This window comes from Curcuma longa, chromosome 3, assembly GCF_044706935.1.
Source record: "Curcuma longa cultivar G26 ecotype Majalengka, Jawa Barat chromosome 3, ITB_CL_G26_1.1, whole genome shotgun sequence".
Taxonomy (NCBI): domain Eukaryota; kingdom Viridiplantae; phylum Streptophyta; class Magnoliopsida; order Zingiberales; family Zingiberaceae; genus Curcuma; species Curcuma longa.
Genome location: NC_133863.1, coordinates 7,608,205 through 7,634,714, shown reverse-complemented (window position 1 = coordinate 7,634,714; position 26,510 = coordinate 7,608,205). Strand labels below are relative to the sequence as shown.

General features: G+C 38.6%; 4 protein-coding genes and 1 pseudogene across 5 annotated transcripts; 2 read left to right on the top strand and 3 right to left on the bottom strand.

Moving 5' to 3' along the window:
- Positions 1–2,844: 2,844 nt before the first annotated feature.
- Positions 2,845–3,838, bottom strand: LOC141823589 (transcription factor MYB44-like; annotated as a pseudogene).
- A 1,850-nt stretch (positions 3,839–5,688) lies between these two features.
- On the bottom strand, positions 5,689–6,332 carry LOC141823588 (uncharacterized). Its single transcript, XM_074710883.1, has one exon. It carries the CDS (start codon positions 6,217–6,219, stop codon positions 5,689–5,691), a length of 531 nt encoding a protein of 176 aa, XP_074566984.1. The 5' UTR covers positions 6,220–6,332.
- Positions 6,333–6,837: 505 nt separating this feature from the next.
- LOC141824801 (protein S-acyltransferase 10-like) lies at positions 6,838–14,725 on the top strand. Its single transcript, XM_074712133.1, has 11 exons — positions 6,838–7,024; positions 7,122–7,236; positions 8,303–8,377; positions 8,481–8,552; positions 8,646–8,780; positions 10,664–10,697; positions 11,374–11,483; positions 13,289–13,375; positions 13,587–13,670; positions 14,214–14,279; positions 14,360–14,725. Exons 1-11 carry the CDS (start codon positions 6,940–6,942, stop codon positions 14,532–14,534), a joined length of 1,038 nt encoding a protein of 345 aa, XP_074568234.1. The 5' UTR covers positions 6,838–6,939; the 3' UTR covers positions 14,535–14,725.
- A 549-nt stretch (positions 14,726–15,274) lies between these two features.
- Positions 15,275–16,858, bottom strand: LOC141824000 (expansin-like A2). Of its 2 annotated transcripts, none has more exons than XM_074711216.1 (4): positions 16,457–16,858; positions 16,259–16,368; positions 16,009–16,187; positions 15,275–15,935 (listed from the first exon to the last, which is right to left on the bottom strand). In XM_074711216.1, the coding sequence occupies exons 1-4, from the start codon at positions 16,590–16,592 to the stop codon at positions 15,554–15,556; spliced, it is 807 nt and encodes a 268-aa protein (XP_074567317.1). In that variant the 5' UTR covers positions 16,593–16,858; the 3' UTR covers positions 15,275–15,553. The 2 variants fall into 2 exon arrangements, with proteins under 2 accessions (XP_074567317.1, XP_074567318.1); XM_074711217.1 differs by having other exon boundaries at positions 16,252–16,368; positions 16,457–16,545.
- A 2,891-nt stretch (positions 16,859–19,749) lies between these two features.
- On the top strand, positions 19,750–25,594 carry LOC141824101 (protein LAZ1-like). The gene is made up of 8 exons (XM_074711335.1): positions 19,750–20,245; positions 20,320–20,376; positions 20,685–20,793; positions 22,054–22,238; positions 22,317–22,405; positions 23,699–23,960; positions 24,340–24,591; positions 24,949–25,594. Exons 1-8 carry the CDS (start codon positions 20,093–20,095, stop codon positions 25,282–25,284), a joined length of 1,443 nt encoding a protein of 480 aa, XP_074567436.1. The 5' UTR covers positions 19,750–20,092; the 3' UTR covers positions 25,285–25,594.
- The last annotated feature ends 916 nt before the right edge of the window (positions 25,595–26,510 follow it).

Here is a 26,510-nt window from a genome sequence, read left to right as displayed (position 1 = left end):
CTTGTCTATTATAAAACAACTCATTCTAAGGAAGTTGTTTCTAAATTGATTTTTGGTTGCGAAGTCTCTCTGTACTTGTCACTTCTTATTACTCTTCCCGTTTGTTATTTCTACACTTCTAGTACCAACTAATTCATTCGGGTGAGACGAATTACGATTTCTCTTTGTAGGAAATATGGACAAAGTGTCGATCGGACGCCAATTGAAACCGCAGAAAACAGTAATCCTGAAGTTCAAAAAGAGAAATTCGCCAAGAAAGACCATGAATTGGAGAAGATCTAGCAGCGGAATAGATCCAACGGCAACAACATCAATCACATGAATCAAACATTATATCAGCAAAAGCAATCAGAGGAGGGAGGCAGACCTGTACGGATCGCTGCAGGAAGAAGCCGGGATCTGGGAGGCGAAGGAGAAGTGTTCCAGAGCAGGAGGCGCCGCACGCCTCATTCTCCGTTGACCGGCTCATTCCAACCCAAACTCTACTGAACCGGGTCGGTTCAGCCCGTCCAACCGGAGGAGATTCCGATCCAACAAAGATCCAATCAGATCAAAAGAGAGATTCGAATATGTCGTAAATAGAAAATCTCGATAAAGTCAAAATAATTCTCTTATAATCGTCAATTATAATTTTTTAATTTATTTTTTTACAAATAATGAGGACGACTATATATAACCACTGAAGTGATAGAATAGCAAAAAGATTCCTGGAACAAAGATTTAAAAAGATTCAAAAGACTTCGATTTCTTAATTATAAGAACCCTACTTCCTTGCCGCCGAGCCTTCCACCCAGTCTCGCCGCCGAGACTTCCTCTCCGGACGCGGCGGCTCCTCTTCGATCGCCCGAACCCTAAACTTCCTCTCCGGCTTCCTGCGCCGCCGAGCCTTCCACCCAGTCCGTGCAGAGACTTCGCCGCCGAGACTTCCTCTCCGGACGCCGCGGCTCCCTCTCGCCCGAACCCTAAACTTCCTCTCCGGTCTCCGGATTCCTGCGATTGCTTGCCGCCGAGCCTTCCACCCATTCCGTGCCGAGACTTCGCCGCCGAGACTTCGCCGCCGAGACTTCGCCGACCGTCTCGATAACTTTGGGTTCGATTTCTTTGTTTCTTGGTTTCAAGCTGCTGCATCTTGGGATTTTCCAGTTTTTGTCTTGCATTTAATCTCTGGGATTTTCCAGTTTTTTCTTTCTTTCTTGTAGATTTTTCTACTTGTTTTTTCTTTCTTGTAGATACCCTTGTTTTTGTCTACTTGTAGAGGAATGGATTTCACTTAGCCATCTCATACAATTCAATCTCTATTTGCACATTTGAGGTTCTAAAGTTTGAAAAAGATTTATGTACATTAATGCTCCTTGAAATATCAGCCTTACTTTCAATAATTCCCTATTTGTTTTGATTTGGTCACTGAGCTTCTATAATTGTACCATTCATGCCCAACCATTAGATTTAATTAACAAGTAATTGGCTACTGATGTGGCAGCTGATTAAGCATCCGCATCATGCTCATGTCAGCACAATTATAAAAGCTGTCATCATAAAATTATAAAGTTCAATAAAAAACATTGGGGCAGATAGTTTAGGGGCCACGTGTGTAACAATCCTTTTTCATATCATCTTGTAAATCTGTCATCATAAAATACAGATTAGTGATGTATTTGGTCATGTGCAGTTGCAAATCATCTAATGGTAAATCATCCAACAAAGTTTTATTGGTTTCTGCTTTATAAGTTGCTGCAAGAATTCTTTTTACAATGTTGGGTAGAATGGGAAAAATTTGGTTGCCAAAGGTTAGAATTAATTTATTACTAACTTTTTGGATACTGGTAGAACACCTGATCCTATTAACAAGCGCTGATGCACATGAGCAAGTGTACCGCTTCTACCAAGTGCCACTCTTTTATCATTGCCTGCCCATTTGCCGCCTACTTGCTTGTCTTATTGTAGGAGATGGATGGTGATTAAACAATTTTAATCTTACTTTCACATTAGAAATAGACAATATTTTCATGAATAACACTCTACTTATGCAATAATGTGCTTTAGTCCATAATGACAATTTATTGGTTTAAAATAGAGCACTGGCCATATTTGCTCTTTCCAGAACTAATCTATCTTGCAACTTTTTATTTGATGTTTGTCTTGGACTATGGAAAACACCCAGAACGACACAACTATCTTATTCAGAAGTTAACTAACTTTTTTCTTGCTATTTATTTTATTGTTTCATTAACTCATAACATATTCGGTGGTCCTGTTAGGGATTCTATCAGTCACTTACTCGTTCCTTTTAGTCTCCCTACTATAGCGTGCTTTTAATTTAATTATCTATTATTGAATTAGATATGGACAAAAGTTGGATTTTGAAGCCGCAAGATACTCCCGAATATATAAATGGATTATTGAAATTTTTGGATTTTGCATTTGCTAATGCATCATCTGATAATAGGATAAAGTGTCCTTGTTCTTGTTGTGGATTCAGACTATTCCAGACTTAGAGAAGAGGTGTACGATCACTTGTTGTTAAGGCCCTTTCCACCGAGTTATACAGTTTGGCTATTACATGGTGAGAGAGCTGAAGGGGAGACTTCTAGTTATGTGCATGAAACACAACATACTAAATCTTCTGAAGATCCAATCCGTGATATGATTCAAGATGTTTTCATATTCCCTATACCACATGTCAGTCAAGATTCAACAATGCATGATCTATTAAATGAAGGTGAAGGAAGAATGCCACCTTTACAAGAGGGTCCGAGTGGTAAAGCTAAAGAGTTTTATGATTTGCTTAAAGATGGGGAACAAGAATTATATAAAGGATGTTCAAAATACTCAAAGCTTTCTTTTTTAGTGAAGTTGTATCACATCAAGTGCATTTGTGGGACGAGCTGACAAGGCCTTGTCTATGATCCTCACCTCATGCCGGATCATCGCCTGCATCACCGCCAGGAACTCCGGCCCGAAGGGGAATGACAACGCTCGCCGCCGCCGTTCCTCCTCCCAGATCTTCCCCGTCGTCCATGCACTTCGTAGTCAAAGTCCGTGGCTTTTCGTCGACGGGAATTGACATATATGGCAGCAGATCAAGTTGCAATCTCCGACACCGGTCGGTGGCATTTTTTAGGTCTGAGCCGGGAAGGGAAAGGGTGAGGGAGGTCTCCGGATCTTCCATGATCTTAAGCGGTGGGGATGGGGAGGTAGCGGTGGCTGTACCACCGGTGGTGCATGACTCGAACTATTGAGGGTAGGGAGCAGCGGATCGAGGAAATATGCCGCCGGTTCTCGCCAGCGGCCGGCAGATGCGAGAAGTAATGGAGATCGGAGAAGGCATTGGCGTGTTCTGGCTGGAATCACTAAGATCTGAACCCAATGGACTTCCGAGGTTCAAGCTCAGCCCTGCTGCCCCGGACGAGACATCCGACCCGTCACTACACGTCCGTTTGAGCGACCTCTCCGCCACGTCGGTGGCGCCATCCTCGGCTGCGAAAGACGAGTACCTTCGCTTGAGGGTTGAGTTCTAGTGGTTCTTGACCACGTTGTCGGTTCGGCCGGAGAGGAGGCGGGCGATGGTGGCCCACTTGTTGCCGAAGCGGCGGTGGGTTCGGATGATGGCCTCGTCCTCCTCCGCTGTGAAGGGACGGTGCTCCACCTGCGGCGACAGTTGGTTGCACCACCGGAGCCGGCACGACTTCCCCGACCTCCCAGGGATCGACTTGCTTATTAGCGACCAGTTCCTCGGGCCGTGACGATGTACTAGCTTCTGCAGCGCCTCATCCTCCTCTGGACTCCACGGCCCTTTGATCCGATCCGCATCTTTGCTCCTCCTCGCAGCCTCCGCCATCGAGCTTGACGCCGACAGAATTTCACCGATCCAAACAAACCCTAACAATCGATCGTGTAAAGGTACGACTTCGAAAGCACCTTCTCGTTTGTTCTAAGCAACTTCAACGCCGCGCGAAGAAGGGCTTTGCTCGATGGTCTCTATATAAAGCCGAAGAAACAATCGGGTGAGGTGACCGGTCACAGAGCGTTGCGCGCACCCGCCTCTCCCACGCAGGCAGTTACTAGAGCACAGACTGTCAGCTGGTGCACGGACACGCGTCGGTTACTCTTAGCAACCGACACCCTCGATACTTCAATTACGTACGCAGTCGGGTTTCCCTCGCTTCCTAAAATTAAGTCGGTTCAGTGCGGTATGGTCACCACCTTTGCGATACAGAACCGAGTCGATCCCTGTCGTCCGTTGTCTCCTCCGTACGCATTCATGTACCCGCCTCGCGTACGTTACCGAACACCACGAGTGCTCGTCCTGGGACAACTGGTGAGCCAGCGACCCACAATGTTCAGATTTAGACATGAACCAAAACTCCTAATTTTCATAGATGATGCATTGAGAAGATAAGCATTATTTAGCATTGATATGGCCACATTTCATGAGCATAACGCAAGATATTGCACTTTACTTGGTATTTTATACTTTTGGCTCTATAATTATACTTTTCTCCTTGGATACACGCAATTCACTCATCTTTGTGTGAGGTTTTGTCCTGACAGGTAATCAGCACGCCCAGACCGTGCCAATCAGCACGGCCGTGTCGACTGATTCAGCTTATTCTGGCGTGAAGCTGCTTGTCTGCCCAGAGCCTAGCACGCCCAGACCGTGCTAATCAGCACGACCGTGTCGACTGAGTCAGCTTATTCAGGCGTGAAGCTGCTTGTCTGCCCAGAGCCTAGCACGGCCAGACCGTGCCAATCAACACGGGCGTGCTTAAAACACACGAACTATAAAAGGCTGCCAGAGAAAACGAAAAGGGGGGGGGCTGGCGGCTGGGATTAGGGTTTTTGAGGAGGAAAGCTTGGGAGAGAAGCATTAGAAGGCATCATCAACATTAGCGCGGGAGATTTAGATTGGTAAACTCTTGTACAGGATGGTCGGATGTTTATCTTTTATCGACATGTCTTGCGGTAAACTTTCATCTATGGAGTAGTTTCTTTTAATCTCGAGATAAGGGAGTACCCCTTTAATGATTGATTATGAATGATTTTTGCCTTCTCTCGTTCATCAAATCTATGTTATTGGCGTGGTTTCAGTGGATTATCTTGTTCTATCTCGGGAAGTTAGGGGATGTACGTAACGGTGAACCCTTGTTCTGGAACTCTGATAGCCTTCCACAAGTGCACGGAATGTCGCCAAGTAATAAAAAGATCGAATCCACAGGGACCGTGGAACTACTTACTAAATCTAGCACAAAAAGGTGGAGAGAATATAGATCATGAGTTGTGTGGGGGAGATGGGAGTGTTTTAAAGTGCTTTATCCTAGAAGTCGGAGAAAGGGATCGACTGTGACACTGATGGGTGAAGCGATCCTAGGATTTCGGACTCCTCAGAGAATGGATTAATCGACTTGGATCCTCTACCTTTCCTCAATAACTGTTCAATTGTAGGAATGTCAACCAAATTATCCAATTCAACCTCGTCAGGTATCCTCGAATTAAATCATTGGTGTTCTTACGTCACTCGTTATTGGTTTGAAACGGTTCTAGAAGCCCGGTTCAAGGTCTTAGCCTACTTATGGTCCCTTAAAGCTAAGGGTCATCCTGTCATCAAGGGCCATTTAGAAAATATTCTAAACCCCTTTTTCAAACAATCATCCATTATTTTCCAGAATTATAGAAGGAAATTTACGGGTATTACAATCCTCCATACCTTCTGGAAATGGACGAAACGAGTTGACTCGGGTTACCGACCTTGACGAAGACGTCGGGCTTGTAGGACTTGCTGGCGCCCCAGAGGATGAGGGAGAAGAGGGTGAAGAGGAGGACGAAGCCGAGGACGAACCAGGCAACGTAGCATCGGACAGGGATGGGGGCTTCTTCTTCGTCGCCGTCGTCGTCTGAGCAGGCAGAGGAGGTGGCGTTGCCTGGCTGGTGGTGGGGGTGGGGCTGGAGCTTGCGCCAGGAGGCATAGGTGTTATACTTGAGGGAGCCGGAGAGGCGGGTGGCGGATGACTCGCGGGAGTGGTGAATGGGGGAACTGGCGTAGCGGTGGTGGTGGGGATGCAGCGGAGAGGCACCAGGGGTGGAACCGCCGAAGGAGGCGCGGTCAGGGTCATGGTGGGAGTGGGCGGGGCTCATGACGTAGTAGATGGGGCGCCGCGGCGGGGAGCGGGGCGGCGAGGAGGCCGCCAGGCTGGTGACTTCGGAGTCCGTCTTGGCGTGCATGGTCTCGTGTTGCCGCTTCCGGTTGGTCTCGCGGAGGAAGGGGGAGAGCGGAGGACTGTGGGAGAGGAGAGAAGAATTAGAAGAAATTCTGGGGCGAGCGCGGAACAGCACGAGTATCGATGCAGCGAGAGCAGAAACCGGAGAAACAGGGGTGCGCCGTTATACTGACGGCTACTACGCTGTTGCCTGTTGGCGGAGGCCCACAGTGGTGGGAAAAACATTATCAAAAATTATTTTAATTGATCTCCCATTAATTATTTTCCAAAGTGATTAAATAGAATCGCTCCTTTAATATAATTCTAAAATTAACTCTTAATCTTCAAGTTTGTTTGGGCTCATTTGCTGGCCTGTCGTCTGGCTTAAAATAGGTGGGCGCGTCCGTATAGGCTTAGTCTAGGGTTCACAGCGACCACAACACAACTCCATCCACAAGAGATCACGTCCTTCCGCTGCTCCCGAGACAGCCTCATCATGATCGTACACGCGTAATCACTTCTGCTGAGATATTATTTGTGCGTGGGCCCGACACCCTGTCTGTCCGTGCTCACTCCTTTTGAGGATCAACTACTAGTCTTCGAGCATGTTTCAAATTTTACTCCATTTCTTACTTGACACGTGGCAGCGCGGTACGGTATTCCCTTCGTTCCCTTCCCGGTCCCTAGTCGCTTGTGTTCCTCTCGGCCTCCTGAGGCTGTGGATCTTGGATCGATCGAGAGACAGATGGCGGCTGCCGGCGTCTCATCCACCGGTAGCGAGAAGCTCTGCGACCGCTGCTCCCTGATCTGTCCCGACCTCGCCGACCGTGGTAGGATATCTTCCTCGCCCGAAGAATTCGAGATTTTTTATTTTTATTTTTATGATTGATGCATTCATTGTCTGGGTAATTTCGGGCCTTTGAGCAGCGACTAGATTATCATGGGGATTGAAGTTGTCGATGGTGCTTCTTCATGTGATTTTCGTGGGAGTTGTTTTCGTCTTCGATGTATCATTGATACGCAGGACCAGAGAGCAGCCTTGGTAGCCTTCAAAACCCTTGCCTTTTTTTCTCTTCTGTTTCCAAAAGGGCTTAAATGGCTTTTTTTTTTTTTGTATCTATGATTGGTGGAGATCAGAAAAAAAGATTGCGCACACCAGCAGTGATCTCGGGTTTTGTTCAATAAACAGCAAGATTATAATTATAGTTATTCGTGGTCAACAACTTCGTGAACGAACCCCTTATTTTAGGGGAAGATATCATTCTTCTCATGCGGTGTTGTCTTGACTTGATTGTCTGGGTCATCCCGGACTAGATGTTAGGGAGAGTGCTTGTATCTTGAAGTGTTAATTAAATTATATGGTTCAATATAGGGGTTCCCTCGTGCTTTACAGATTTGATGAGTGTAACCTCAGGTTAAAAACACTCTATGGAAACCACAAAAGAAAAGTTAGTGCCTAAGGATGTGTGAGGAACGAGCTTTTATTGGCCTTTGCTAAATCCTCGTGCAGTGACATGCCTTAACATCTATGATTGATTAACATCTGTTTCCATTTGAGAACTTCAATTAGAAAAGTAGCTTGACTTTCTGGTGAGCGTTGTAGGAAATTCTGTTTTTTTTTATAGTTTCTACTTAGTCAATGTACTTTTGGATCAGTTTTGATATTGGAAAGGAAGTGATAATGTTTGTCCTACATCTATATGGTTTTGCATGGTTCCACCTATATTTTTGTTTCCCCATTATATGTCAAATATACCTTGATAAAAGAGTCTACTGAAATCTCTCTTATGTTGCTTCCAATAGCATACATGAATCCTTATGCTAGACACATGATATCGTGATATCTACCTGTGTTTCCCCCCTCTTTTTACGAATCCCTGTTAATTTAAGTTATAAGTTTTTAGATACTATGTTTTTTTTTCCTAATTCCTCAATTATGGTGATTCTTGGTTATAATATTTATTCTTTCCAAAGACATGTTGGGATAGTTGTAGTGTTCTCACTTTTTGTTATTTTCTTTTTTTAATTTGAATTGTCTACACTCCTTTGAGATTTAGTTTTCCCCTGTTTAACAGTTATTATTCTCCACCTTGAATGCCCATTTTTAGGTATACTGCAGCATATTTGGTGGTTTTTTCAGCTACATTATTTCAATATTTCTTCACTTCTTGCTCATCCCCAGGGTACCAACATATTATCTTATCATACTTCTCATCCTTATGACCACTCCTTTTTGTTGGAACATAAATTTTCCACTAATGTCTCTTCTGTATTCTCATGTGTTAGGTATGTAATTGATGCAATGAGGGCAGCAAATGGAACATCAACCACTTTTAACAATCCGTCTTCAATTTTGAAGTAGGACCATAGGTCAAGCCACAATTATGTTAATGCAATTCAAACATGAAATCTTTACTTCTTTGTCTTTTCCTTTTCAATGATCAAGCAAAGGCAGTCCAATTCAAGAGATAGGTACATAATTTGTTCCACGAACAACCACCATCTTGAAGCACAGACTACCCACTTTAATTCATCATCATGGTTGAAGCTTGTTATGGACCTGTATCCTCCTGGATCAGCCATCAGGTACTGCAGCAAGCATGCTAGATTAGGCACGGGACTTTTTACTTGCTTGTGTTTTATGAATGTTTAACATTAAGTGCATTTTAGTTCATATCATAGTAACAAATTCGATAGAATGGACAACAAGAGAGTGATGATAATACAATGGGGAAATATGGGACACAAAAAGATAACATGAGTCTAATTGGTGCCACATATCATGTGTTTATTGTGCTGCAGTGGTTGTTTCAATGCCTACAACATATTATTGTGTAGTGTCTTGCTTGGGCTGGCATGGTTTTAACTTGTAGCTTGGTTCCTACTGTCAGAGAATGGGGAAAAAAACTACTATTGTTAGAGAGGAATATGGCCACCTATGCCCATTGGTTTGCCTAGTATTTACATCTAGATATGGCTCGTCTTCTCTTGAGTCTTGAGATTGTTTTCCACCTAAGATTGATCATGATGGCTATAAACAATACCTAGCAGAGTGAATATGTTGTTCTATGGCTGTGATGAAATAAATTGATAATTGTCAGCTTGTGATCTCTTTCCTACATGATCCTCCATCTAAAAGCTCAAACACACACCCAGTCTATCAGTGATGGACTGATGGCAATTGATGATCTGAAGTTAGGCATCACACATAAGGAGTAAGTACATTTACAAGTATTTCATTAATGTAAAACTAATGTAATTAAGTATTTCAAACAGGTTAATTTTCTTATTGACAAAAGGGTGAAAGAAAATCAGTCTTTAAGCATCGTTTGCTCTCTACATTGTTTCACAAATGATCACAATCAAATTGCTTATGTGAAAGAGGTTATCTAAATATTGTAAGGAAATAAGAAATCAATGGATTTTCCAAAACAGATGCTTTGTATGGAAACTTGCTAAGTGGTAACATCCAAATTCAGAGAAATTTTTTGAATTTAAATGGCAATCCTGAGTCAAATCCAAATTGAGACTCAATGGATGTTGTTCTAATATATGAAGTTGGCTACATTTCGTTAGGAGTTGAATTCCCTCTATCAAAATTACAGAAAAGATGTTCTTATATATTAATGCATATGCATATAGGGGTGTCTGTTATTTGGTTCAACCAGAAAAGCTAAATCTTAATTTAATTGTTTTTTGTATTTCTGTTTGGTTTGGCTTGATAAATTTGATTATACAATTTGTTTCCATTTCAGTTTCTTTTCAAAAAGCATTTTGAATCAGAAACCAAAATATAATTTTTAATGTTTTCATATTTCCATTAATATATATAGTATTATTCATATATAGTATTATTCTTAAAATTCTAACCAAAAAGTATACTCCTAGTTTCTCTATTACCATATGTTATGAAAAGCTTGAATTGTATACCAACTATTCTCCATTATCATTGTTGAATTTTTTAAATAATTTTTTATTTAAAACTTTAATTGCAAATATTAATTTATAGTGTTAACTATAACCTTATTCAGTTTTGTTTGGTTAAACAAAGATTGATAAAAATGAATTGGTTTATCTTTATTCCAGTTTAGTTCTAACTGAATGGACTCCCCTACATATACATATTGACATATCAAAATTGAACAATTAATCATGACTCTAATCCATTATATTATATGGATAATTATGATAAATTCAGAATGAAATATTATGAATTCATTTGATAGATCTTATGAAAATCTGAATAATTGGATGTGAATAAAGGGGGAATCCCATTCTACATGTCATTGCAGAGTTCATATTTTTTTGTCTGCCAAGTTACTTCTACATGTTCTAGGATTTTGGCATTTGCATGCCCATTTGTTTTGTCTCTTAACTTAGTAGGTATTATCTATATCGAGTGACATTGAAGAATGATTATGTTAGCAGATTTTGTCTTACTAGTTAACCTTTTTTCTTTGTTTGGACAGAAATTGGACTTGCTCTTACTGCAATATTGTTCAGGTATTCATTGAGTACCTTTTTTAATCATACCTCCCTAGAAAAACTTCTGTTCATTAACGATTAGAAATACTGTTTTAGACTGTTTCTTATTTCCAAACACCTAAAGGTTTTTATGATATAATGTCTGTTTTTATTCACTATGTGCATGCCAAAGTTCTGTTGCTAGGTGTTTAACAATCTCTTTACATAATGCCTTCAAAATGCTTATCTTTCCATTAAACATATGCAATTAGTCATTTTGTTTTGAATAGCACTGTTTCAAGCTCCTTTTTTATCTTTTTCTTTTTGATTTAATCCCCAAACTCAAACCTATTATCTTGTAATCTTTACTGTTATTCTTTTTTGTTTTGTTGTTATATTTATTTTCGATTTATTTTTAGGCTAATATCTGGATTGAACTGGTTTAACTTTGTTTTGGTCAATCTGTTTCTTTGAAACTGATTGTATTACTTTTGGATATAACTGAAGTTTTTTGATGGAAAAACACTACCAAACCTTTTGTTGCATGAAATAATTATCACTTGTCATTTTTGCTAATGTGAATTTGTTTATGTTGCAATCTGATTCGTATGATCAAAGCTGTTGACATTGTTATCAATTTATTCACCTTCCTTCCATGCGTTTTTAGCATCCAGCATCTTAATAAAATTTTCCAACGTTTGTTGTGTATTTGCAGCCTCCACGGGCAAAGCACTGCCACGATTGTGACAAATGCATCCTTCAATATGATCATCACTGTGTATGGTTAGGAACTTGTGTTGGGCAAGGAAATCATTGTCGATTTTGGTGAGTCCACCAGTATCATTTTGGAGCATTGACCCAAAATAAAAGTAATGGAATGTGTTGTCTAAAATCTAATTTGTCTTTGTGAGCAATTAAATCTTCATTTATTAGATTTTATTAGGGAGCTACACCATAGTGAAGCATACAACTCTATGCTCATGAAATTGTTCGGCATTGTTTGAGATTGCCAATCTTGTGCAACTGAATATTGAGACTCTTTGTAGTTGTTCATGATAGAGTTGGGAGATTTAAGTCCTCTAGATAACTTCCACTTACAAAATATTACTATGGTATTATCTTCTGATTTTAACAATAGTTTCCTTTTTGAAGTCAAATATTGGCAAAAGGAGATCCAGATACCTCTTTTTCTATATTCGATATTCACCAAAATTAGACAAGAAGCCTTAGCAATGAATGCATTCATAGTTGTCTCTTCCCCCTCAATCCATCCATCACTTTGTGATTTTCCACCTTGGTATCAAGGTGATTTCCTTGTTGTTGTTTGGATTCAATTTGCCATATTTAGTTCCTCTATTCATTGTTTACTTAGGTCTTACATAAATAAACAAAACTAGCGGATACAGTGCTAGAACAAAACTAAACATTGTTACACATGAGAGTGATGCCATTCATGTTCCTCATGGATTTCAACTTATTTTTGTGGCAAGGGCAAGGGGTAAAGGAGAATTTTTGAACCTTATTCCTTGTAAATTAACAGCTAATTAAGCAAGCTGGTAATTTTAATTTTTATTTGACATGTGACTTTGTGTCTTGTGCAAAGCTAAATGGTCGACCAAATCATGTGGTTTCTTTTGTAAACCTGAAGTTGTACTACTTCCAGCATAAAGTAAATGCAAAACCATTCAATAAATTGTTTCAGTTAGGATAGCAAGTTTCTTATCCTAAAGAGTCTTCATCCATTTGGTAGTGACTTATTTCATCAGGTGTTAATCTTTTATGGTTTCTATATCGGTAAAAGTGGATCACAATCGACAAATCTTTAACTTTGATTTCTTAATGACTTTGCCGTCGTCTAGCTGCATTTTGACTTTGACTGTCACTTTTCTAAGTCTTATGTACGAATGGTTTTCCTTTACAACAAACCATTAGTCTATTTATTCATATATATGAATCAGCATTGTTATTATACATATTAAGATAATTCTTCTTTATGTATAAATTTTGCTCATCATAGTTTTATCTTTGGAGGTCTGTATTTATATCCATGACCTATTTAGCTGTAAATTTTATTTATGTGATTTTTTCATATTGAGATTATCCCACTCGACTAACAAATAGGAATCTCTCATAGACTTCACAATGGTAGAATTGAGTCTATGAATATATCTTTCTAAATTTGAAACTATGAAAGAGTAAGAATTGGTTCCTCCATAAGACTTCACTGTAACATGTCTAAAATTGTATTATTTATGTGGTTGTTTTTTTTGCGTGATTGTCGAGTCCTTTTTCAACTACTTTTCAGTATTTATCTTTTCCTTGTAAAATCAGATCTGTTTGCAAATTGATGACCTTTGTTGCTCCTAATGATTATTATAATTGTTTATTGTCTAAACCTTTGTTTGTAAAGTAAAAACTGTTTGCTCTTTTTGCATAAATCTACATTTGAAATCAGTCAATCCTTGATAGTCTATATTTGAAGTCAGTCAATCCTTGATATTTTTTGCATGCCTGAAAAGAACTATTTTCTGATATTTGGAATATTGATTGTGTGCTATGTGAATTCACCTATTCATATTTCACTTGAACAATGATTCTTGGTGAGAGCTAATTCAAATTTTCATTTTTAGGTGGTACATTTTTCTAGAAACAATCCTTTGCATATGGACAGTTGTATTGTATATCTCATATTTGCGCTCTGAGATTGAGAAGATTTGGTAAGATCTTTCTCGATAATTATTGACTTGTTTATTTGGAATTGTTTTTTGCCCATGTCCTAGGAAACATTGTTTGGCTATCACTGATCTTTTCCACGTTTTTAATCAGAAATACAAACACAAGATCATGGTTATGACAACTAATATAACTTTCTGACCCTTTATATATGCATTGGGATGCTAAGAAGTCTGTTTGGAATGATCTTATCAGGTGGAAGGAGTTCATTGTTATAGTGCTTTTAGCTGCGCTTATGTTTTGTCTCATCTTTCTCATCCTGCTGCTCCTCTTCCACAGGTAACATCAGTCGTAATAATTTAAACTGTCTCAGGTTCCTGCCCCATTTTCACTTTATCAAAATGCTTTTCTAAATGTCTCATTCTGTCGTCCAAACTTGTCAAAGTTCTGTAAGCTATATACTCAATTATGTGCCTTAATTAGATTTGAACTTTCAAATGAAACCTGCCCAAATGCAAGTTAAAAAGCATTTGTAGTTTCTACTGGATCCATCTTGTACAGTGCTCTTCATACAGGCACCTCACTGAGAATATGTTTTGCTGATAACTTTCATGCCGCAATCTTATTCCACCGTCACCGTATATGTGAAGAAACAGAACATTTTACTGGTAACTTGATTTGTTTGATTGACACTCAAACCACAGCCACAAAAACCTCTATATACATGTCTAAGAAAGTTGTTAACCATAATTGTTTGATTTAACATAGTGTTCAAGTTTTTTTCATCAATTCTATTTGAAGAATTATGTGCTCTTTGAAGGTTTGATTCGCACCTGATCTAGATATCCTACTAATTTCACTATTTAATTACTTTTTACTCAGCTATTTAGCTTTGACAAATCAGACTACTTATGAGATGGTGAGAAGACGACGCATATTGTACTTTAGGTATCAATTCATCATTCTTTATACCTCTGTTGATGAGGATTCCGTTTTGAAGCATATTACAACTTTTATCTGATTTATAGGGGAATTCCAGAAAAGGTTCGTCCATTTAGCAGGGGCATCTGCAAAAACTTGTACACTTTTTGTTGCTCTCGTCACAGCATTCGTGATTTGGAAGCTGTACCAACGATGGAGGACATCGAAGCAAGCGCAAGACCTTACACTTGCTCGGACGTTGTCATGTGTCGGTGTTGTTGATCAATCAATCCTGGCTGGGCATTGTTTTTGGTCATCAGTTGCAGACGGCTTTAAACCAGCATGTTGTTGATACAATCAGGTCGAATATGGTCATTTATTTTTTTTTCTCAGTAACAGCTTTGTAGTATTGTATTTTTGAAGAAAAACTAAATTTTCATCAATGTGAAGTTGGATATTCCTTCTAAATTCAATTTCAAAGCCAAATGAATACTTCTACCGAAATCCTGAGAATAGAGGTTTTAACAAAACATAACCTATAAAAAGCAGATTGAAGTATTGATTGATTGATTGATTGATTGGTGCATCAATTCTGTATATTGACTCAGAATACATCGATGTGTAAATATTATTTTGAGTGAGCTTCGAGGGAATGTCTAAAAATTCAAGATGATAAATTAGATCCAGTACAGCCACAAAAATTCAGCACTTATCCTCTTTATTATCCTCTCCAAGCTGTTCATAGATCAACCCTTATCTCTTTCTGTTCTCCCAGTCGTTCATAGATCTCAATCAAAAAAAGATAAGGAGCAGCTTTGGCCACCGTACTGTGATGATGATGCCATAGGTGACAGGTCTTCAATCATTGGTCATGCATGTTATCCTCAATAAACCGACAGTTACTGGACAAGCCATTTTATTATCAAACGTCTGTATCTAAACTTCACAACAAAATAGGTTCATCAGTTATACAAATTTAATCCATGAAAGTATCTTAGCATTGGATGCTAGATTAAATCTAGTTAGATTCATCCATCTTAATCATTCATTAGTCGTTAATCAATCTCAATCTGCCCACCTAAACTTACACAGACTTCTGACCTCGACTACAGCTTCACATGCTCAATAGTTGAAAACAGAGTCATTTTCTATCCGGATTTTCTTGTATCAAATCTCGGATGTTGCTTTTTTTTTTAATCATGGCATAGAACACATGCATACGTTACTAAGGAACGTACCACTGCAATTACTCTGCCTTAAAACAAGGAGAAAAGATACATAAATTAACAAGCATGATCACGTCATTTCCAGTCTCGCGTGTCGCAGGGGTCGCACCCTTCCTGGGCGACGTCGTCGATCTGAACCCCCAAGTCGTAGACCGAACCGGTTTTCCAGTCGCTCGGCAGCGCTGCGCTCCGCGCCCAGACCCATTTGCCGTCGTAGCCGGCGGTCACCACCATCCGAAACTGCAGCGGCCCGGCCGGCGCGCGGCTCGTGCTCCACACCGGACCATAATCTCGCTTCATGAACTGCCAATTCCACGCACCCACCCGGGCTACATCGACTCCTACTATGTCAGTTTGTCCTCCCTGGTACACGAACTTGATGGCCAAGTAGTTTGGCCTCCTACTGTTCTCTTCCACTCTGATCGATAGATTCTTGTTCTTGTAGTCACAAGGAATCCTGCTTCGTCGGGTCGAGGAGGTTCTGGATTAGATTCTTTGATTTAAAATAAGAGAAAATTCATATTTACTACCGCTTGTATTCCACGTCGAGAATGCCGAGCTTGTTGAGTTCTTGCGCCATGCCATTCCTCGCCATGGCCATGAAAGCAGGGGCGGTGAGAACGAAATCAGTGCTGTTGCTCTTGTCGAGGTCTGTCAATGTCACCTTCACTCCTCCGCTGCTACAAATGGTAGTGTTCTTGCATCTCATCTGTTTGATGCACGCCGAAATAAAAATCCATCTGAAATGAGGACTTTTAAAGGGTATTTTTCACCTCCAACCTGGAAACAAGCTCCGCACCCCACGCCCCCTCTGTGAACACGGGGACTCCCTGCCGCCACATAGCCTCCATTGAAGCCCGCAGCCATGGATCCGTACCCACAAGCTCCATCTACAAAATTTTCCCAAACGGGACCTCTAAAAATCGGGGCTTGATCGACACAAGAGCATCAAAATCAAATCTTGGCGGCGGGCGATACCTGCGACGGCGGAAGCAGAGGAGTAGTAAGCTGCTTTGGCCTGATGCACGCACCTGTCGCAGCCTGAAGAGGAGGAAATCAAGAAAAGGAAGAGAAGAGAGAATGACCATAACTTTTCACTGATGCTCCAGTCCATCTCGTCTGCTGCAATTTGGGAAAGGCGAAGAAGAAGACTCTTCGACAGATGCTTAAAGTTGAACAGTTGGATAGGAAGAGAAAGGTTGGCTACAAAATTTAATGGCAGTGACAGAAGTCTTCAGCAGAGAGTAAACAGCTGGAGCTACTGTCTGTCCCAGAGCAGTGGAAATATATAATGGAAGAACAGATGGAGTAAAACAAAAGGAGGAGAGTAATAAAATAAAGGGAAGCTTCATCAAGCGGGAGTTTGCTTGATGGTGAAGTCGGCAGAGTAAGGATGAGGTCGGCAATGCGTGGAGTGGAGTTGATAAGAAGGTAGGGTTGCCTGTGTCAGAATGACGGCGTGGCAAAACCGGAGAGGGAAAGGCGGCTTAGATCGAGCGATGAAAGATTTTGTGGATATCACGACAAAATTGGCAAGTGTTGGTCGGCGGCATTTGGGCGAGCACAATGAGGGGGCCTCCGAACTAAATTCGGCCCAATTTTGACCCACTTCATCTGGAAATTTAATATTTAAAACATTTTTGAATAGCACATCGCTGCTCCGCCACCACCGGCGATCGCCGACACGGAACTGCCCGCCGCCGAGGTGCGCGCTCTCTCTCTCTCTCTCTGCAACTCCGGGGCTCAAAAAGGATGCTGTGGAAGCCCCCACGGGCGGGGTCAGCTGGTCAGGGCGTGGATGCTTACAGCATAAGGTGGGCGGTTCGAGGTCTCATGGTTGCATTTGCGATAACATCAATCTGAGCCATGTTTCAAATTCCTAGGCCACCACATCCTGGTCAGTCCCGCATTCACCGTGATTTACTCCCCCTCATACTTGTGGGGCCGGGGTGGGAGGGCCGCTAGGTTGGCGGTTCCAACCTTTTGCAGCATCAAAAAGGATGCTGTGGTCCCACCACCACCGCCACCCTCGTGCTATTGTTTCCTTCATTTCGTATAATAAATATCGTTTTCTTCGGTCACTCTATCTTCCACCCTAACTATCTCCAAAAAAAAGAAAAAGGAAAAAAAAACCCAAAGCTTCCCTAAGCCGTCGTCCCTTCTCATTCCGTCGCTGTCCTCGCCGTGACTATCACCGCCGCCGCCGCCGCCCACGAACTTCGAATGTTAAGAACAGTCGACTTATTTAGAATTTTACAACTTCGAATGTTGGATTATTTCTATAAATTAATTTAGACAATTGAAAATTTAGATATCATTTGAGAATTTAGGATAATTCCTTAATGAGAACTTAAATTCTCATGGAAATTTAAAGTGAATAAATAATATTATTATTTAAAATTGAATAATATGAGAAAGAGCTTCAGCAACTATGCAACTTAATGAATAAGAATGAGTGTAACCTTTCTTTAGTAGAACTTCCTTCTAAAGATTGAAATTATTTATGCTAGATGAGTAATTAAAATAACTTTATATAAATATAGATATTTTGTTCTGCACTTTAAATGACTTTCTAGTCTTTCAGTGTGTTCATAGGCTTCGGTTAAATTAAGATAATTTTTCTTACTTGATGGTTTGCGAATCATTCATCCTATTCTTATGTGAAACACTTCGTTAAATAGATTGTGAATCGTTCATTTTATTTTTATATGAGGTATCTTTCAGATGGATTGTAGATCGTTCATCTTATATATGTATATATAGATATATATATATACATATGATGAATTTTCATATTTGGTGGATTAAGATCTTTTATCTCATGTAAATATAATACATTTCTTTCGGATGAATTGTGGATTGTTTGCTCTATCTATGTATGTATATGTGCATATATATGAGCATTTTGTTACAAGTGGATTGTGAATTGTTCATTCTCACATACGATATGTATTCTTTTTGAGTGGATTGAAAGTCACTTACATTTATATTTACATTTATATCTAATGTGATTTGTATTATGTGGATTGCAGGTTATTCATCTTTACTACACATCCTTTATGAGTGTATTGAATATCATTTACCCATTTAATAAATTATATTGAGTTGTTGGATAAAGTAAAATTATAATGTATAAAATGTAAAAAAAAGAGTAATTGAAAAGAACTGATGATATAAATCAAGAAGAGAATAAAAGACAAATGATATGAAAATATAAATTATGAATTATGTTATTGTCCTTTTTAATTATATTTTCATATATGTTTCTTCTATTTTTCAATTTGCACTTTGTACTCACTCTCTTTTTCATTTGATCTCCAGATTCATAAACTTGAGGTAATTTTCAAGATTGATTAATATTGCATATGGTTACTATAGATAGTTTTAAAGACAATTTCTGCACATTGATGTATCCTTCTTAAGGTCATCTCTAATAGTTTTTTGAATGATTTTTTTTAAAAATTCCCATTATATTAGATCAAATACATAAATATCTATTACTTTTACCCTTATATAGAGATGAAAGTCTTCAAAATAAGTTGGTATCGCGTGAGTTGACTTGCAACTATTATTTGACTTGAAACTCATATAATCTTTTGATAAAAATCAAAATAAGAAAAAAATAGAGAATGCACCGAAATTAAAATGAAAGCTATATTCATTATAATTATTTATACTTATATTTTGATGACTTCAAATTTTGCATAAATACAAAATATGCTAAAATTTTATGATGAAAATGTTACAAAAATATTCAAAAAAATCTTCTTTAATTATCATAATTACTTATATTAGAAAAAAGCAGAACACAGATAATTTGTTGTCACATTAAATTATCTATATTTCATATATTATCAATTTAAATAAATTAAATATAAAACCCACAAATCTAAGTTTGTTATGACTAAGTATAAAGATAATCAAGTGCTAAATTGTTTAATAGTAAATGATTTAGATTTGAAAATTTTTCTCAGGTAATTTCACGGTCAACGTGGACCAAACTGCTAAAAGTTCTAAATCTGGGGGGCGCAATGGGAAAATTCCCTGCAGAAGAAGAAACCGACCACTATTCGTCACCAATAGCAATATGCTCAGCTGGCAGGATGTACGGTGGATCTAGCACAAAAGAAGTCACGATCACACCCCTTTGACGGTGCCGATTAATTTAAAATTCTAAAAAGGGAAATTTTAAAATTAATATATTTTGATAGTATTTTAAGCGATGCACGCCTTTCCGTCCGGCGATGGAACAAGGAAGAGGCCTCGCCTCGTTTCATTCTCCCCCTTCGACTCTCTCTTCTTCTCCGTTCAAATTTGGCTGGTTGGCTTGGCAAGGAGAGGCCCGATGAATTCCTGCATCCGCGCGGCTGATCGCTTCTAAACTGACTCGTGCCCCTCTTCGATTCGATCGCACTGATCTCGGGGAGTCGGCATCTCCCCTCGCGACCGCGCCGGCGTAGGTGAATCTAGGGTTTCGATCCCTTCAGGTGCTGACCCAGAGAAGAAGCTACAATTTTTGGGTTCTGTCGATTGGGAATTATTTGGAAGCCCCGGTGCGCGCGGAATCAAACCTATGCAAAAGAGCTGTGAGCTTTTTGGCTGGTTCCTTCCGAGATGAGGATGATCTCTGGTTTAGTATCGCTGGTTCAGTCGAGCTTCTCACCTCCTGCGTGGGCCACTATTATTGCTGGATTCTTTGTTCTCGTTGTCCTTGCGCTTTCTTCCTTTCTTCTGTTTGAGCACCTTTCGGCTTACAATAACCCCGAGGTTTTCCTTGCATTTTTGTAGTTTCTTCTACTACGCATCCATGGAAATTAACATGTTGAGTCTCTCGATCGCAGGAGCAGAAGTTTCTAATTGGGGTCGTCTTGATGGTCCCCTGTTATAGCGTTGAATCGGTAAATATTCTATTACACTTGCTTATACGATAGTTCTGTTGTAACAATATTGAGGTTTCCTTGTTTCGTAAATCGTGGAAGGAGCTCTGGTGGTATTCTGCCAGTTAATGTGAGCCTAAAGAACATAGCTACAAATTTATTTTATATTTTGTTTATGTTATTAACTTGATAATTTGGCAACTTTTGAAAACCATTCCTCTGTTAAATACTTATGCTAATTCAATTTATTCAATGTTTTTTAGCTCAAATAATATAACTATTGCTTTATCATCTTTTGAGATATGACTAACAGTTCTTTTGTATTGTAGTATGTTTCATTGGTGAATCCATCACTTAGTGTTGATTGTGGAATATTACGAGACTGCTATGAAGCCTTTGCCATGTACTGTTTTGGAAGATATTTTGTTGCTTGTTTAGGTATGCATCTGCCATGTTAGCTGATATAATACAATATTCTCTGGAACTTGATATTTGCAATTTATTGCTGTTTAGAAAACTTGTATATGTTCTTAATATTCATTTTTAATGTTCTAATTTTTTCCATGTATGAAATTTATATAGTTGGGTAACAACTAGTTGGCTTATGCATTTTTTAGTTTCTTGGAAGGTTGAAAGGACAGGATTTACTGGGCTGTTTTATGTATTTCAATCACTTGAAAGGTTAAAAGGAAAAAAGTATGTTTGAATTATGACTGGAAATCAATAGAGACTATACTATAGTTCCCTGTGTTGAGATGTTCTAGTGATTTTGAAGCCCTTGATGGTGTGGAGGCAACTGAAATATATGAGTTTCTTGATGAAGGAATATGGTTAGGTGTTGATGCTGTATGACATATGTGGGCTGTAAAGTGAAGATACATATTGATTTTATTAACTGGACTCATGAAATAGGTTAAGATTGTTCTAGATTGAAAATGAGTTCTTAAATAAATTTAAAACAGGCAAGGTCTGGAATAACCTTTGTTTAATTTGGATTTATCCATATTCAATTTGGACATAAGATTCACATCAATAACAATATAAGATTTGTTAAATATTATATGTTTCCTATACGTCCATTAAGGTGCCCATTTTCAAGAACCTCCTTATCAGGCTATAAATAAATAATACTGAATTACTCACAGGGAATGTTTTAAAGTAAACAAGATTATCCATGAATTCTATACAATGTTGTGTCAATCAAAACATTTTTGGGGTTAAATGTGGGATTGTCTCTTCCATGGGACCTTGCTAGGGAGTTTCTAAAAATGGGGACCTTTGTTAGGTTGTGTGGAACAAGAGAGGCCTTTTCTGGGCATTTGTCCTTTCCTTCAATTTCATTATGAATGTTGCTATTGGTTATAATTGCATAACCGTTTAAAGGAAAGCATGCAGAATGGAGAACACCGCCCCCCCCCCCCCCCCGCCCCTTCTCTACTGTCACATTCTTTTTATTTGTAAATTGTACTATATTGTAACCTTTAAATGTTTATATATTATAGGCATCCTTGGAATCCTGGAAATACTGAATCATGGTTTGGTTTCTTAATTATTTATTTGCATTCGCTTAGTGTGCAAGCTAATAAAAATCTCTTCTCTAGAACTTCACTCATTTTTTTTTCTCTTATGACAGTTTAGATCTTCTATCTTCACTGTGCACTTCTTGATAATCAAATTAACTGAGCTTTACTGGTTTAGGTGGAGAAGAGAGGACAGTTGAGTTTATGGAGAGGGAAGGTGCTTCTTCTGCAAACACTCCTCTCCTTGGTCATGTTTCTGAGAAGGGTGTCATTCATCACCATTTTCCAATGAATTATTTCTTGAAACCTTGGAGAGTTGGAAAGTGGTTTTACCAGGTTATAAAATTTGGAATCTTCCAATATGTAAGCACTGATGCTAGAAACTCTAATGGTTTTATTGATTTGAGCAAATTCTTACAGTGTTTTTTTTTGTTTTCCCAGATGATAATAAAGACTATCACAGCAATTTTGTCCGTGATTTTTGAAAGTTTTGGTGTATACTGTGAAGGAGAATTCAAGTTGAGATGCGGGTAGGTTGAGTTTGGTGGGCTGGCATTGTGATATTTTCTTTCTTGCTTGTTGAGATGAGTAGTGAATCGGGCCATGCCAAAAGAACAGTATGGTCATGTCATGAACAAGAAAAATATGACTTATTTACATGGAGAGAAATGGGAGGGGAAAACAAGTACTAGTGTTTCATCCTTTCCTTCTCTCATTCCATATCTTTCTAAAAACAAGCCCGACTAGGGAAGAGAAGGAGAGAAGAGAAAGAGGACGGAAAGGGAAAATAAATCTTCTTAAACAATGCCACTCGGGTTGGTTTTGTGTTCCCGTATATGACTAGTGATGTCAATAGGTTGTGTGCATAGGATTGGGATATAGACATGCCCATTTTGGCTCTGGTCGTGCTAGGTCTGAAGTGGCTCAAAATGGATTCTGCTGGGCATGGCTCAATGGATAACCTTGGCCTAGGCCCTAGCATGAGCCCTGGCTTGGTTGTCCTATCTTGGCGCCTAATTTGATTGGCTAAGCTAGGATGTTTTTAATTAAAAAATAAAAAGAATTTAAAAAATTAAAATTCAAGCATTGAGATGGTGAAAATAGACTATATTATGTTAAAGAAAACACATGATTTCAAAAACATTTGGAAACTAGAGTTTGGGTGAAGTTCTTCCATCTTGTAAGCAAATTGTGCACTAGTTACCACCCCTTCCCCTATGAACAACACCTACTAGTGTGTTACCATGTACAACGAAAAATAATACTCAATGTTAATCTTTTGCCTTGGTGGAAATCCAATGATATTATAATTCCATTTATGATGCATGATCTTAGTATTGATTCGATCTTATTCCCATGCATTAAAATTCCATGAATTGATTTCAAATGGAGGTCAAACCTTAGCCAAGGTTGGCCTAACTCTGGCCACTATTCTATGCAAGAGGAAAATTAGATTAAAAGAAAATAAAAAATATTCAAATGCTTAAAATAAAAAAATAAAAGCCCTAAAATCTAACTTTCTTCATCAAAGATATAAGAAGGAGCTTTAGAAAGTGAAATTTGAAATTGGATGAGGGGGATGGAATCGGTTTTTGGAATTGGATGAGGAATTGAATGAAGAAAAAGATGAGGTTTGGAATTGGATGAGGATCAGACATTGAGGGGTGGGTTAGTTATACAATAACAACAATCAAGTCTTATCCCACTAGGGGTGGGTTAGTTATAAGAAACTTTAATTAATTTTACTTTCTTTAATAATTTAGAGAGCATGAATAAAATTTGTTTATTCAATAAAATTTTAGGCTCACTCTTTTAAGTTTCAGGTACCCTTACATGGCAGCTGTTCTCAATTTCAGTCAATATTGGGCCCTGTACTGTTTAGTTCAATTTTACACTGCTATTAAGGATGAATTGGCTTACATAAAGCCGTTGGCAAAGTTCCTTGTATTCAAATCCATTGTGTTCTTGACTTGGTGGCAAGGTGTTACAATTGCACTTCTATATACATTGGGCTTGCTCAAGAGTCCTATTGCTCAAGGCCTGCAACTCAGATCAAGTATCCAGGATTTCTTCATATGTATAGAGGTACTGTAGACTTCTAGATAGACTGCAAAGTTTTAGTGGTAGGCAAGACTATAGTGGATATCTTCTATTTATATTTCTACTGTTCGACTTCTTTCTTCTGAGATTGTCTTCATTTCTATAGTAGCATTCTTCATTCCATGTGATATTTTCTTCAGCATTCTCTGCATGTTTGTTTATTGAAATTTATCCATTCGTTGTAAAATGAAGTACTTCTATTTTCTTTATTCAAAATTTAAACATGATCCCATATACTGGAAATGCTTCTGAATCTGTATTCTCTCTTAGTGAGGTTTTTTGTGCTGGTGAGAATTTTCTATGGTTTAGTAGGAGTTGTCTACTTTTAAAGTTTTAGTATTATTTGTCTGTTCTTCCAGCACAGATGGCAATAGCTTCCATAGTTCATCTTTATGTTTTCCCTGCCAAACCATATGAGCTATTGGGTGGCCAGTTACCTAGAAATGTTTCAGTACTTGGAGATTATGCCTCTGCCGACTGTCCTGTTGACCCTGACGAAGTTAAGGAGTGTACACGACCTACAAAACTGAGACTCCCTCAGCCTGATACCAGTGTCAAAGCTGCTACAAATATTAAAGAAAGTGTACGAGATATCGTTGTTGGTGGAGGCGAACATGTACGTTCTTCCAATCCTCTCTTTTGTGCTAAATCATTAGAATAGCCATTCTAAGTTTTATGCTTTATCTGCCACCAGATGTTTTCAGCTGTTTTGGAATATCTAATTGCATTATCACAATTAGAGATTTTAGGAATTACTGAAGCTACTAAGCTTGGAGTCAGATGAAGCCAAGTATGATCTTGTGAGATACATGTACCTTCTCACCAAGGCAATTAAAAACAATAGCGCATCTAGTGTCTTAGCTAGGGATGCATTATCTATCACATCCATTACCTAGTTAGAGCTAAGCATACATTTCCTCATTGACCTATAATTGCAGTTATGTATTCATTGGGCATTTTTCTTCCCTTGCAGATTGTAAATGATTTCAAGTTCACTGTGAACCGAGCTGTGGAGCCCGTGGAGAAGACCTTTACCAAATTCAATGAGAAGCTTCACCGGATCTCACAGAACATTAAAAAAGATAGAAGGAAATCTAGGGATGACAGTAGCATATTTTCACAACCCAGGAGGGAGATCCTGGGAATCGACGATCCTCTGTTGAACGGAGCGTCTAGCGATAGTGGTGCTACCAGAGGAAGAAGACACCAAAAGAAATTTGTTTCTGCCAATAAAAGTGGGGGAGACAGTAGTGAACAAACCCCTGGTGTATTCAAGATTCAAGGCCACAGATGGGTTATAAAGGACTAGGCATCACTTTTGTAGTTTGCAAAGAAGAAAGTTCTGCAAATGTCTAGGATTCGTTGCGAATTGGTGTTGTTTTGATTCCTTCGTAAACCAGTGGCTGCAAGCATGTGATTATGTTTCATAGCATGATGCAGCAGATAAGTGATCCTTTCAAAGGAAAGTGTATCATGCATTCAGCGAGTCCACTCATTTTTTTCCATTTGTAAATTGTATTTAGCGAAAGCCAAAGCAAATAACGTTTATAGGATAAACTCTAGGCTGAATATTTTGTACCTCGACTTCACTTTAGTAAAGGCCAAAGAAATAGAGAAACTCCAGGTCGAACATTTTGTACCTGTGTTTCTACAGATTGTGTTGATTCAGTAAGTGAATATTTTCCCATTTATGGTGAATGAAAATTTTCTTTCATCGATACAACTAAGCCATGGTGGCTACAGCCCTGGCCAGGTAAGAGTGATATGTGGATATTAACTCGTTGAGTTGTGATGCAGGAGAATTTAAAAATTTTTATTATTAATTTTAATAGTTTTTATTTTTTAGTAATTTTTGAAAATTTTGATATTTAGAGTAGTTTTAAAAAGTTTTATTTTTTATTTTAGAATTTTTTAAATCTATTTAGAATTTTTAAGAATTGAGTCTATTAAAATTTTTTTAAAGATTTTATATTTAAAGTCCGTTTAGGATTTTGAGTCTATTAAAAAAAATTTCTTTTTATTAAGAATTTTTCTTTTCGAGTTTATTAAAAAAAATTTCTTTTCATTAGGAATCTTTTTTTCAAATTTGTTAAGAATTTTTCTTTTCAAATTTGTTAAAATTTTTTTTTATTAGGAATCTTTCTTAGAGTTTGAGTCTATATAAACATCTTTCCTATCTCATGTGATTCTTCTGAATTAACAGATTTTAGAAGATTGTTTCTAACGTTCGTAGTCGAACTAACGGATTTAATATTGTCCTCGGGATAATTGCTATTTCGTTCAGCGACAAGTTGTTCAATGTATGATTGAGTTTGGTTTAATCGCATAACATGTTTTAGTACACTCAAAGGTTTAATAATGCAAGTTTTTTATGATGTCTTTCTATCTCAAACAGAGACAGACATATAAATTCGAACTATCCACTTAGCCTCGCGCAAATACAAAAGAGTGAACTTAAAATTTGATGATCAAGACGATATTTATTTCGTCTAGCATGTTGGTTCTCATCAGATCAGCCATCCTTATTTCGAACAG

Coding starts and splice junctions, on each gene's coding strand:
- LOC141824000 (XM_074711216.1), bottom strand. CDS start 16,592: ATGGACTGGAGCATCAGTGAAAAGTTATGGTCATTCTCTCTTCTCTTC. Junction 16,188..16,258: donor GGTGCGGAGCTTGTTTCCAG/GTTGGAGGTGAA, acceptor TGCATCAAACAG/ATGAGATGCAAGAACACTAC. Junction 15,936..16,008: donor CTCGACGTGGAATACAAGCG/GTAGTAAATATG, acceptor CCGACGAAGCAG/GATTCCTTGTGACTACAAGA.
- LOC141824101 (XM_074711335.1), top strand. CDS start 20,093: ATGAGGATGATCTCTGGTTTAGTATCGCTGGTTCAGTCGAGCTTCTCA. Junction 20,794..22,053: donor ATATTTTGTTGCTTGTTTAG/GTATGCATCTGC, acceptor TTACTGGTTTAG/GTGGAGAAGAGAGGACAGTT. Junction 23,961..24,339: donor ATTTCTTCATATGTATAGAG/GTACTGTAGACT, acceptor CTTCCAGCACAG/ATGGCAATAGCTTCCATAGT.
- LOC141824801 (XM_074712133.1), top strand. CDS start 6,940: ATGGCGGCTGCCGGCGTCTCATCCACCGGTAGCGAGAAGCTCTGCGAC. Junction 7,237..8,302: donor AGGACCAGAGAGCAGCCTTG/GTAGCCTTCAAA, acceptor GCCCATTTTTAG/GTATACTGCAGCATATTTGG. Junction 8,378..8,480: donor ACTTCTTGCTCATCCCCAGG/GTACCAACATAT, acceptor CTCATGTGTTAG/GTATGTAATTGATGCAATGA.
- LOC141823588 (XM_074710883.1), bottom strand. CDS start 6,219: ATGCACGCCAAGACGGACTCCGAAGTCACCAGCCTGGCGGCCTCCTCG.